The sequence below is a fragment of the Tiliqua scincoides genome, chromosome 2 (assembly GCF_035046505.1).
Source record: "Tiliqua scincoides isolate rTilSci1 chromosome 2, rTilSci1.hap2, whole genome shotgun sequence".
NCBI lineage: Eukaryota > Metazoa > Chordata > Lepidosauria > Squamata > Scincidae > Tiliqua > Tiliqua scincoides.
In genome coordinates, this window is record NC_089822.1 from 143,257,925 (window position 1) to 143,270,287 (window position 12,363).

Genomic DNA, 12,363 nt, shown 5'->3' on the forward strand with positions numbered 1-12,363 from the left:
TTTCTATCACATTCCCAACCCCACTGTGCAATTTTAATTACAGAAACTTTGTCATTGTTAGATACATTTTTTTTCTAATTACAACAGTTTGCAGGGGGCTGCATAATTGGAACTATGAAGTGCCGAAGTGTTAAAGACCTTTGTCCCATTTCAAGCATTCCTCAGTGTTGTTTTTGTTTGTTTTTTAAAAGAACGGAAAACGAACAGGCCAGCACACCCATTTAAAATAACATTTGCTTTGGCCAAGGCTTCTTCCATTCCTGGTGGAACTCCTTCATCGCAACAAAAGGGCAAAGTATACTCAGGGATATTCTGGATATTTAGTTATAGCTGTAGTGGAGGACAAAAAGTTAAACTTTATCAAGTACCACCAGGGTACCACCGTTTAGATTCTGCTGGTGACATGTTTTCTTTTGGGTGCAATTTTTTGAGTTATGCAGGTTTGTAAGACTGCAATCCTATCCACACTTAGGAGCAATTCCCATTGAACAATGGGACTTATGTCTAAGTAGACATGCATAGGATCGTGCTGTTAGAACCCAACAATGCTCCTGAGAGGATGGAGGTCAGTGTTCATCCTGTGTGTGTTGGCTCTGCTTTCGACAAAGCTGTTCAATCACATTATAATCAGATAGACTGTCGGCCTGGGAACAACACACTTTACGTGAACTCCCACAATGAGTGGAACAAGATCTATTTGTCCCTGAAGAAGGTAATGGCTGAAACACATATAAGTGCTTTCAAAATGCTTGTGTAAGAGGTTGGAATTAGGATTGTGAGCCTAATTCCTGTGGAATTAGGATTAGGCAGTCTTACTGTTTTAATCTTTGTGCATCACCTAGTGGTTTTAGGTGAAACAAGAAAGCAACTAGTTTCGTCCTTTGACTTTGTGTGCAGTAAGCACATAACTATTACAACTGTGGTACGTAGAGAGGTGTGTGTGTGAGAGAGAGAATGGGAGCATAGGGCAGTGAGTCCCTACCCAAATCTCTGAACCCCTATCCTGTTTGAATCTTTTAATTACTTCATCTTTTGGGTTAGTCAGTGATAGACAGCTGACATATCTTGCCTTGAAATGTTTTCCCTTGCTTGTACAGTGGTCCCTCGGCAACCATGGTATCAGTACCCATAGATTTGACTACCTGCAGATCCACTGATGCCAAGGGGCCAACTGTGGGGCGGTCTGGTGCTCCCAGAAACCACTTCTGGGTTGTTCCAAGGCCCGCAATATCCTCCCTTGGCTCAGGGAAACAATTCTACAAATCATTCTGGAGTAGCCAGGGCCAAGGAAGGGGATTGCAGGCTTTGATGTGACCCTTGATACGATGTGGTTTCCAGGAGCACTACAGACTGCTCTGATAAGCTAGAGACCTTCTGGGGAAATCTTTGCCATCCAGAGCTCCTAACCATCCATCAACATTTTTTTTGAAAAAACAAACAAACATGCAGCTGGACTCCAGACTAGTGTTTCCACAAGACACATGGACTATCAGAAAGACTGCCATTCTACCCAGTGCACCTTTAAGGATGAATTCTAGCCCCAGCCAGCTCCTTTTGAAAACTGCCATGGGTTAGAGGTTTCACTATGCATGTGTGGCAGATGGAGCAGTGCATGAAAGCCACACTCCAGTGAGATTCCTATTAAAGCTTGTAGTATACACGACACATCCATTATTCCACAAAGTGGTGAAATTAGTGATGGACAGCCCAATGCAACACAAGTTCTCCCTGCTGTCCCCCATGGGGACATTTGGGTCTTAGGGAGGCCTCCTCAAGGTAATGGAATATTTGTTCCCTTGCCCTGGGGAAAGCCTATACTGCCCTGATGGGTCTGCTCAGTTCTGTGCCAGCTACTGTGCTGGTGCAAGTCTGAGTAGACCCAGGTAGGTGGATCAAGGCCAGGAAAGGGGGGATAGCATATTGGTGGCTGCCACCAATACTGAGCCCTTCCCAGCCTTGACACAACCCCTCCCTACCCTAGTGTCCACCCAATTCCTCCTATCTATCACCCACCCACCCACCGAGGCAAACTTACTGGTGCCAGGGCTTCTCCCAAGGCCACTGGCATGTGTTCCAGCTGTGCAGAATGGCAGGTCTCACTTTGCAAACACCATAAAGAACACAGTGCAGAGACCCTACAGGGTTGGGCCACTAATTTTGCCATCAGCTCAGCTCACTATGTACATGCAAGCTAGCGAACTATTTTTCTTTTTTTCCTATCCTGAGACCACTTTTGACTTTCAGAAAAATGCTCAAAGCTTCCAATAAAATATACATCCGAACCACAAAAGCACATTTCAGCTAAAAGCAGTGCAGAAACTATCGAAATTTAAAGCAGAGATCAGCATCAGCATATTACTGCATACTGTGTATATGGTTTGGATACAGCATCCAAAAAAGTCCACTGAAAGAGATTATTTTTACTTCCCAGTGGAAAGGGATCAGAAGTGAGGCCAAGTGGATCTTCTTTGGGAAAGTGTTCTATAACCTTGGTGCCACAATGGAAAAGGCCCTGTGCCCCATGCCTATCTGATGTACTTCTGATGGTGGAGGAACACACAGATTAGGACCCCTGAAATGGACATCAGTACTCAGGCAAACATTCTCTGGGAAAAGGTGGTTCTTAAGGAAATCTTGTCCAGCTCTTTAAAGGTATAAATAAGCACTCTGAATTGAATGTAAAAATAAATTGGTAACTAATGAAGACAGCACAATATCGATAACTGGGGCTTACAGACCAGGAAACTCCCTTGTATCTACATTTTGAACCAAATAAAGTTTCTGAACTGTCTTCAGAGGCAGCCCCATGTAGACAACATTACAGTAATCTAATGTGGCTGTGACTAGAGAACAAATGGATGACCAGTGGCATAGCTATGGCACCTGGAGTCAAAGAAGATTTTGGAGCCGCCCCCCCCCCCCATACAAATGCCTGCTGCAAAAACTGGAAGTTCCTGTTTAAAGGCTCCTGAAGCTCTTCTGAGAATTAGGAACTAATTCATAAAGCAGGGAATCAACTCAAACACAGGGGAATCAATTTGCTAAGCAGGGAGCACAATTCCTTAAGCAAGACAGAATATAAAAAAAATAAAATTAAAATCATTTGCTGACCAGGGATATCAAACACCTTGAATAACGTTTATGCCTCAAACCAGGGAATCAAATTCACTAGCAAGAACAAATTACCAGTCAAAGATCTCTTAAAAAGCTTTTTTTTTTTTTTAAATTGTAACAGAATGTCCTGCCTATCTATGAATAGCTTCTATTGAAATCTCTGCCTTTTGCTAGCTATGTCTCCTCTCTTTGTTCAAGTGTTCACAAGGGCCTTTAATAGTCCAGTGGGTTAGTGTAGGGGCTATAGGTTCTAATCCTGGTTGGTATCAGCAAATTTTTTATTTATAAAATAACTAAGGATGATTGCAGCAGGGACCATGATGCAATGCAAAAATCAGTGAACCGGGGAAATCCCATAAATAAATATATGGGGAACCCCAGGGAAATCCTGGGAGGGGAGAGCCAGCCCATGTGGTGCCAGGGACCCCCGAGTCCAGTAAACATGTGTGAAAAATGCCAGAACAAAAACCTGGAAGTCTCTGTTTAAAGGATCAGAGTCTAGAGCAGGGGTGCCCAAACCCCGGCCCGGTGGCCGCTTGTGGCCCTCAGGGACTCCCAATCCAGCCCACAGGGAGTTCCCACTCTCCAATGTGCCTCTGGCCCTCTGGAGACTTGCTGGAGCCCATGCTGGCCCAATGCAACTACTCTCAGCGTGAGGACGACTGTTCAACCTCTCACCTGAGCTGTGGGATGAGGGCTCCCTCCACTACTTGCTGTTTCACATCTGCAATGCAGTGGTGGCAGGGAAGGAAAGGCTGGCCTTGCTTTGTGCAAGAACTTTTATAGGCCTTGAGATACGGCAAGACCTTCATTCATTCATATGTTCCGTCTCTAATAAACTCATTTATGTAAATTTATTCACATTTTAAATGTAAATTAATTCTTTTGCTCCCCCCGACACAGTGTGAGAGATGATGTGGCCCTCCTGCCAAAATGTTTGGACACCCCAGTCTAGAGAGTCAGTGTGGAGCCCGGGGGCCTCCTCTTCGCAACACCACTGGCTGAGACCATTCTTTAAGCTAACTATAGACCTTGCAGGCAGGAATGTTTTAGGGCAATAGCTCTCGTGAAAGAAGATTAGTTCCAGCATGGATGCACCTGCTGTAATCAAAAGGAGGAATTGATCTCACTCTTCATGCTGTCCGGCATTGGTTCTTCCACCTATGCTGCCTCAGAAATTGTACTGTAGTCTAATGAATACAATGCAGCAGGGCAAGAAGTGTTTTCATGCTTGTTGAGTCTTTGTGACGGCAAGGGAAGACAGTCTTTCTTTTTCTGGAACAAAAGCGTCACAAGGTACACTTTTAGCATGAAAGAGAGAGTATGTCTTACTTATGCTCCTGTGCACAGATCAACCAGAGTTGGACCTGTCATTTGTACTTTATTTAGCCAGAAGCATAGCTGGTAAATAAGAAAATGAAAAACTGGTTATAGCCCTTTCCTGAGTATTTTGGTGGCTCTGATGTAAAAGTCTAGCAAAGTCGGGGCAGGGGATGATGAACAGAATGAACTAACCTGGTGTCTAGTGATGAAGTAAATCCTCAAGTGTTCACAGAAAAAAGTTGCTGGGAGATTCTAATAGTGTGATTCCATTAGCACGTGCCTTATGTCATTATAGAGCATAACAATTTGATGCTTCTTGAGGACGCAGAAGAATAACGTAGTTCGTCCTTATGGTAAGGGCCCTCTCCTCTATTTGTGCTATAATGCCTTTCAAGCCTTTACTGGTGTTACTCCATATAGCAGCAATTTTCAATGTGCTGTGGCACACTGGTGTGCTGTGAATGGTCTGTAGGTGTGCTGCAGGAGTTTGGGAGAGGGTAATTTATTAGTAGGGCCATGGGGGATGCGATCCCCTGCCGGTAGCACAGTTCCTTGTCAAACGGCAAAACACTGATGGTATGCCCTGAAAATTTTAGTGCCTTGTCAGTGCGCTGTGAGATGCAAAAGTCAGTGTACTGTCACTGCCATATACTGAGAGCAAGTGTTGAGTTGCTTGCTAATAAACAAAATTAATCATGTAAGCATGTACAGGAAAGTGCCACTTTCCTCCCTCTGGTTGCCATGCTGGCCCCTTTTCTGGAGCTCCCACCCAACCCAGCAGGGCCTCAGATTGGATGGGGAAGTATTTGCCAAACATCTAATTACTTCTACTCTCAGCAGTCTCCCTCAGATCACGATCCCCCTGAGCTATCAGCTGCTTCCTCTTCTCCTTGGCCACTCCTCCCACTTCTTCCAAGCAGCAAACAAGAGGCCATACACAATTCCAGGAGGAGGCTGACCTCTTACAAACTGGTGGCGTCCTGTGAGCAGTCAGTACCAGGCTCAGAACACCACCAGGACAATTCCATTAGAAACTATGGCAGAGATTGGAACTGTTTGTGCAAACATCTATATGTACATTTATAAATACAGCATCAGCAGCTCATCTACTGTTAATGGGCATGATTTCATGGAAGCTACTGAAGATCTCTTCTGAGTCTCTAGGTTTTGTGCTAGGAAAATGAAGAAACTAGATGTTTATAATTTTATTAGGTAAATATATATTATCAGAACCTGATGATTTGAGCTTTCAGTCATGGAGGTCGGGTCTGTCAGTGGCTACTAGTCATGATAGCTATGCACTACCTTCCAGTTCAGTGACAGTATGCCTCTGAATATCAGCTTCAGGGGAACAATGGCAGGAGAGAAGCACACCTTTCTCCCCTGCCTTTGAGCATCCCAGATATAATTGACAGGTCCCTGTGGGAAATAGGATGCTGGATGATCGGCCTCTGGCCTGATACAGCAGGGTTTTTCTTATGTTCTTATGAAGGGTATGTCTGTGTGTGGGGATCCTTTAGCAATAAAACTTATTATCAGCATGAGTATCAATTTTATCAGTATCTTTACCTTAGGTTGAAGCTTTGCATAATATATAAATTGAAAATAGAACTTGGTAGGTGAGTAAAGATAAAGATCTGAAGGAAGCTGTGATTTTCTAAGTTGTTTTTCTTCTCTGAAAGAAACATATTTTCAGTGGTGAGTGAGGGAAAGATTCATCCTCCAATTCTTACTGTAGTTATTAAATGGAATGTGTGGGATTTAAAATAATTTCCCACCAGGCAGCAGTCTCTCTTCTTTTTTCCCTTTAAATTTTTTTTCTTGTTCTTGAAATCAAAGGCTCTTGACTGTTGAAGCGCATAGGAAAGGCATATGGTTCTACGTTTCAGCATTCGTAAGACTAGTAGCCTAAAGCTGAACTTGTGGCCAAGCTGTGTGCTATGTATCTCATCATCTCAGTATCTTGGACGTTACGACACATGTTACTGTGTGCATGTACATAACATTGTTAATCAGCATCTTACTTTCACTATCATTTTTCAATAGTAGGAAGGGGACTAATTAGTTTGCATTTCTGCCATTCATGTAGGTCTAAGTAGTTTGGAACTCTGGATGAGTTATTTGCCATTATTTATCACAGAACATGTCCATCACTGTCCCACAGCTGGTACACAATCAGAGTTGTCGTGGACATCATTTTCTGGTTTAACTATTGAAGACTTACTCCACTTCTCTTTATCCCTGATTGTATTCCCTGATTGTGTTTTTGTTGCTTTCTTGCATGTGGCAAAGTTCAAGGACATCAGTGCCATACAGCTTTGAAAGTTGCTGTTGTTACTATCTTATACAGCCTTAAAAACAGGCTGTATGTATCATTTGCAAGCCGCCCCAAAGAACATATTATGGCATGTTCACAAACATTTTAACTTCCTTGAGCAATAGGATACTGACAAATATTTAGTAAGTTTTTGAAGGAAATGAAAAGTCAGTCTGGCTGGGAAATAACATGCATGTGCATGAGGGACAGCTATGGTGTGGCCAGCAAAGAGATGTGTGCAAAGCCAGAAAACGAGTTCAGGGGCAGGAGAAAAAAAAACAGGGCTTGGCTGAGCAGTAGCAACGGGTAGTAGAGGAAGAATCATGTCTGACAGGAAAGAGTAAGAGGTAACATGTACAGAAGATGAATCAAAGAGAAAGACAGGACAGAGAATATACAGAACTGTGGGCCAGGCCCCAAGAGACAGTGTTGTTCTGAACTCTAGATTTTATAAACCTATCTATTAGGGTACATTTGTGAATAAATGTACATGGCAGTCAGTATTGTGGACATCTGGAAAAACACCAACAGCAATTGGATTTTAGCCCTTTAAACATTTTCCATATTTAGAACTGAATTCAAATTAGTTTAGAAGTTCAAAGATTTCTAACGGCCCAATCCTATCCACATGGTATTCTGGCAGAACCTGAGGTCTGCCAGTGTAATGCGTGGTGTGCAGTTGTGGCACCTTCTCCACTGTGCTGTTGCCAGTGCAAGGCCCAGAAGGCACAGTGCTGCCAGCAGCACAGTACTGACTAGCCACTGGGGTGCGTTTCCTGGCCGTGGGCGGGGGCAGGGAGAGGATTTTGTAGTAAAGTTCAAGAGTCACATGCAGATGAGGCTGGGATGGGGTCAGATCAGGGGCAGGGTGGGGACAGTTGCCAAATCAGACACTCCTGGCCTGGGCCTGATACGCCCCCTGCAGTGATACAGATCTACACCAGCAAGATCTACACCAGCTGGTGTAGATATGAGTAGGTTCAGAGGGGAACAGGCAGTAGCTAGAGAGGTAAAACAGGCTGATACACAGGCTACAGTGGCTGCTGTATTGGTGGCCCTGCATCCTGCACACCAGTGTGCAGTAGGATTTTGTAGTAAAGTTCTTGAACTAAATTCAAGAGTCACATGCAGACTGAGTTATTCTAAACAACAACAAAACCCCTTGCCTTTACTCTAATATCTACTTAAGGTTACTTATGGCTATGTACTTACGGAGTAGGTATTCAGAGCTGTCATGATCGTAGTCATTGTCTTCAGGAAAGTGGTTGATTCGGAAACAGTGTCCTTTATATATCCCTAGCAAGGAAAAAAAACACAAAGAAATACATTGGAACATGCTCAGAAACAGATCTGCCTGTCTGTCTTCTCCAAAATTTGGTCCATCCTCAAAAAAATAAAAATCAGAGAGAAATCTTGCAGGAAATGGTGCCTACACATTGGGGATCCTGGGTTCTTCTTACTAGAAATGCTGAATTCATCCATGCCTTTATTCCTGCCAAAAACAGAGTGATTACTTTTAACCTCAAAACTTGTTTAAGAAAAAACCATTCTGTTGATACAAACAGAATGCTCAACAGTCTTCTGTGCATGATCACAAATCTGTGCCTCTTGTCTTTCCATTGCTTTTTGAATTCTCTTCCTCATACACAAACAGTTCCTTCGTTATCATTTTTTTTCATAAAACTAGCAGAATGAAACAATGTTCAAGAACTGAGCACAGGTTTCAGCAACTGCTGAAAAAGCTGACCTTTTTCTGCAGTGAAACATCTTTTGTTAGTATTTTATCTTCATTTTCTCTCGTTTTCCTCAAAATATGCTTTTTTTGCAATTTCCCCCTTAATTGGTGGCCCTTTACCACTGTGAAAGCCCAATCCTATGGGCCTCAGCACCTGCAGTATGCCTGTACCACCAGCTCTGGGTGTCACAAATATGCCATAAGGCATGTTCGCGGCATCTGCAGAGTAAGCAGTGCAAGGAAGAAGGCCTGAATTGGCCCTGGCCACCAATAGTAGAAAGGTGAAAGCTGGGTGGTGCAGCGTAGGGAGAGTGGCAGAAGGGTGGAGGGAGACGTTCCTGGGCAGGGGGGAGGGTGGAATGAGGGGTGGGACTAGCCCTGGTGGGGGTGGAATTGGCCTGGGAGGGGTGGAACTGGCATCCTCTGTCAGATCCTATTCCCTGTGTCAGGTTGTGACACAACAGTCAAAATCAGGGGTTGCCAGCGTTCACAGGGGGCCATTCTACAAGACAGTCATCCAAGGGCCAGAAGCATATTTTGCTGCACAAACCATACCCTTCATGGGTGGACGTGTTGTGCCATAAAATTACTGCCACCTAGCAGCAAGGGCTTCCCAAACATGGGGCACCCATGCTTGAGTATGTCCAGACCTTCACATATGAAACTCAAACAAAAATTAAACGTTTGTGGGGAATACTTATTAAAAAGCTTACACACAAATTTCTTTTCCTTCTGAGTCAAACTCTTGCCATACTTTTTACCACACCTTGATTAGAATTTGGGAGAGATGCTTAGTGCAGATAACATAGCTTTGAGGATGGGATCCGGCCACCAGTTTTCTATTCCTGGTTTACAGGGTGTCCATATGAAGGCAGCTTTCAAGCTGAAGTTCATGATAACATGTCAAAAGCAATAGATTGAATGGCAAATGACATCACTGACAGTCTCATAAAATGCAACCATGAATGCAGTTTATTTAAGATCAGTTAATTTGTGCCTACGTGTGTGTTTAGCACTTTTAGTTCTAGCTGAAGACGTCACTGAAATCTATAGTTTCATACCATAGTCAAAGGATTCTTGGTGCAAATAGTCAGGATATTGCTTTGGATTTATTTGATGCTAGCAATAATGGTTATAAGAAGCTACTCTAATCCAGGGGATTTCCACAGTCCTCTGTGAGCCCTGCTAAGTAGTCTGTGATTGGCATGTGGAGACTTAACTGTGGTTTCTGCAACAGAATATTCAATGCTATGCGTTTCAGACATTCTATGCAATGCACAGAATACACCATCAGCTAAGTAGTATATGTAGTATCTATAAAATGATACACCTGCAAATTTATTGAGTGTAGCATAAATGGGAAGTATTTATGTGATTTCTTGAGCTGCTTTGTCCACGCTCAAGCTAGCAGCTGACTTCAAACCGAGCTCATAATTTTAATTGTTTCAATGTTTCATTGGGAGCACAATCTGGAATTCAGTGCCCCACAACTCAACACACTTTAGGGTTGTGCGGCATTCAGAATAATGATTTTTGCCTGTGACAAAGTACTTTGCCATGCAGGTAGTCAGTGTATGTGAATTCTCTAAGTAATCATTCCACAAAAAATTACCTTATTCCTTCAGAAAACAGAGATGACCTTGTTAGAGGCAGATAGTCTCCAACTCAAAAGAATCTGCCCTTCAGGAAAAGGGACCAAAAGGGGGTGATCAAGTCCCAGGGACTCCTTGGTTCCCCACAGGATTTGGTACTTTTGATCCTGGGTGAAGCCACTCTGCGGCAGCATTTATCAATTATAAACAAGCCCTACTGAATACAGATCTCAGCAAGGAAGCTCATTAACTATAAAAGGCAATAAGCTAGGATCTTTACTAAAAGCTAGATTTTGTTGATTTACGGCAAAGAGTAACTTACGACGCAATCCTATCTGGGCCTTATGGTGGTGGATCTTATGATCTTACGGTGATCTGCCACTGTAAATCCTGGGCCGATGGTAAAAAAAGCCACTCTGATGTTGGAGGAAGGACTACAGCTGCCAGGGCAAATGCCTGGAGTGGCATGTGGCTACAGTGGCCCACTGAACCTCTGCTATCCTCTACTGTCACTAATAAATTGGCATGAGGATGTATCAGAATCAGAATGGAGAACAGCCTGGGTCAGGAGTGGTTTGGGAAGGATCTTGGTGCAGCCATGCAAGCTGAGATCCTATGCCCCCTTCCTGGCCTAGACCCAACCCCCAGGACTCTCTACGGCTCTCAGTGAGTATGTAGAGAGCTTTATTTTAATGCTGTTAATGATGGGATTAACTTGGGACAGTAATGTAGCAATGAGGAGTGAGTAATGTAAAGAATAGGATAGATCTTGGTGGCTTTGTTTTGCTGAGCAGCACCTAGGAGGAAAAATTCTTCAGTGAAGGGTTACAAACATCCTGTTTATATGACAGTTCTAGCAGAGTATTTATTATTGAGTGTCCATTGCAGAATGACAAAGTGGGTCCCCAGAGTTCTAGTTCACTGGTTTTACCCCTGTAATCTCCCACAATGCAATGACAATTGTGAATTCTCAGCTCATAACAAAACAGATTTCTTGCTGGTTGCTCCTCTCCTTGCTGATCTCATGCAGGGATAGACTGTTCCTCTCCTGCTGTTCCATAAGATGGGCTTCAATTTAAGTGTCTAGATTGAGTGCCAGTTTTGTGAGTCTCTGTCAGAAGGTGTTTACAGCTGTCATTACAATGTAAGTCATGCACCAGCTGATGTGACTTGTTCACAGAACATGCCATGTACAAATGGGCCACCTCACACTGCTGCTTTAACGAGGGCTGTGGTCAGGGAGAGGGCAGCAGTCAGGAACAAAAAATGAGGGGGGAAGGAAACATCAGGAGGTAAAACACACTTTGATTTGGTCTTAAGGCTTTGAAAGCAGCTGGTTGCTGAATAAAGCAAGGAATGAAACTTCCTTGAAGAAAAAGAAACACAGAGGGCAAATGATTGCATCAATCATGTTGTCTGACACCCTGCAAGACTGTGACACTTATGGCCCCATACCCTCTGTTGTTGGAATGAGTGTTCCATGAGTTGAAGGCCTTCTTGGTTGGTTCTTTAGTTGAAGTGGAAGGCTGGTGACCACGTGTTTCATCCAAATATTCCAACTCCCTTCTAATGCCCACTTTTTTGTCTAATTAATCCCTTCTTTTCCAAAGAACAGCAGCTGTGGTGTGCAGAGGAATGACTAGAACTCTATCAGTTTGAGCAATTAACAGTAATTTATTGCTGCAAACACAGACACTCCCTGCACTTCCTCTTGTCCAGAGGCTTTCCCTCCCCAAAACTCCACTTAACTTAGTGGGTAAAGGTCTGAAACCTCCAGTCCAAGTCCAGTCTCCAGAGCACAGTCCAGTCTTCCCAGTATCAGTCCAGTGCAGCAGAGTTGCTCCTCTGTGTGTTCAGCAGAATCTCTCCTCCAGCAGGGTCCTGGCAGTCCTCTCCTGTTCATGTCCACCAGCAGAGTCCTGCCAGTCCCCTGGTCCTGTAGGTCTGGCCCATCCTATAGGTTGGGCTGCGTCCTATAGATCTGGGGTGGATCTTTGTGCCTTCTGAAGCTGCCTTTTATCCTTGGATGTCCCATTATCCAAAATGCAGCTCAGCTGTGAGTTACCTTGTTAGCCCATGACCATTCAAAGTCCCATCAAGGTCAAATGAAGCTCAGGTGTCCATCAGAGTGGCCTTGATTGATTACAGCTGTGGAGCCGGCCCTGCCCTGCCCTTCCCTTCCCAGAGCTGTCAACCAGCTGTCAAATCATGAGAATCCCTGTCAACACCACATCATCCACCTGATGATCTTCTGAACTTCCATTACACCATGCACACACCAC

General features: G+C 43.9%; 1 protein-coding gene across 1 annotated transcript in view; it reads right to left on the reverse strand.

The window, feature by feature from the left end:
• CACNG4 (calcium voltage-gated channel auxiliary subunit gamma 4) overlaps window positions 1-12,363 on the reverse strand; it is a 78,581-nt gene that overhangs the window by 15,609 nt on the left and 50,609 nt on the right. Inside the window, exon 2 of the mRNA XM_066614794.1 lies at window positions 7,967-8,050. Within this exon, the coding sequence (XP_066470891.1) occupies window positions 7,967-8,050 (84 nt within the window). The remainder of the gene's footprint in view (window positions 1-7,966; window positions 8,051-12,363) is intronic.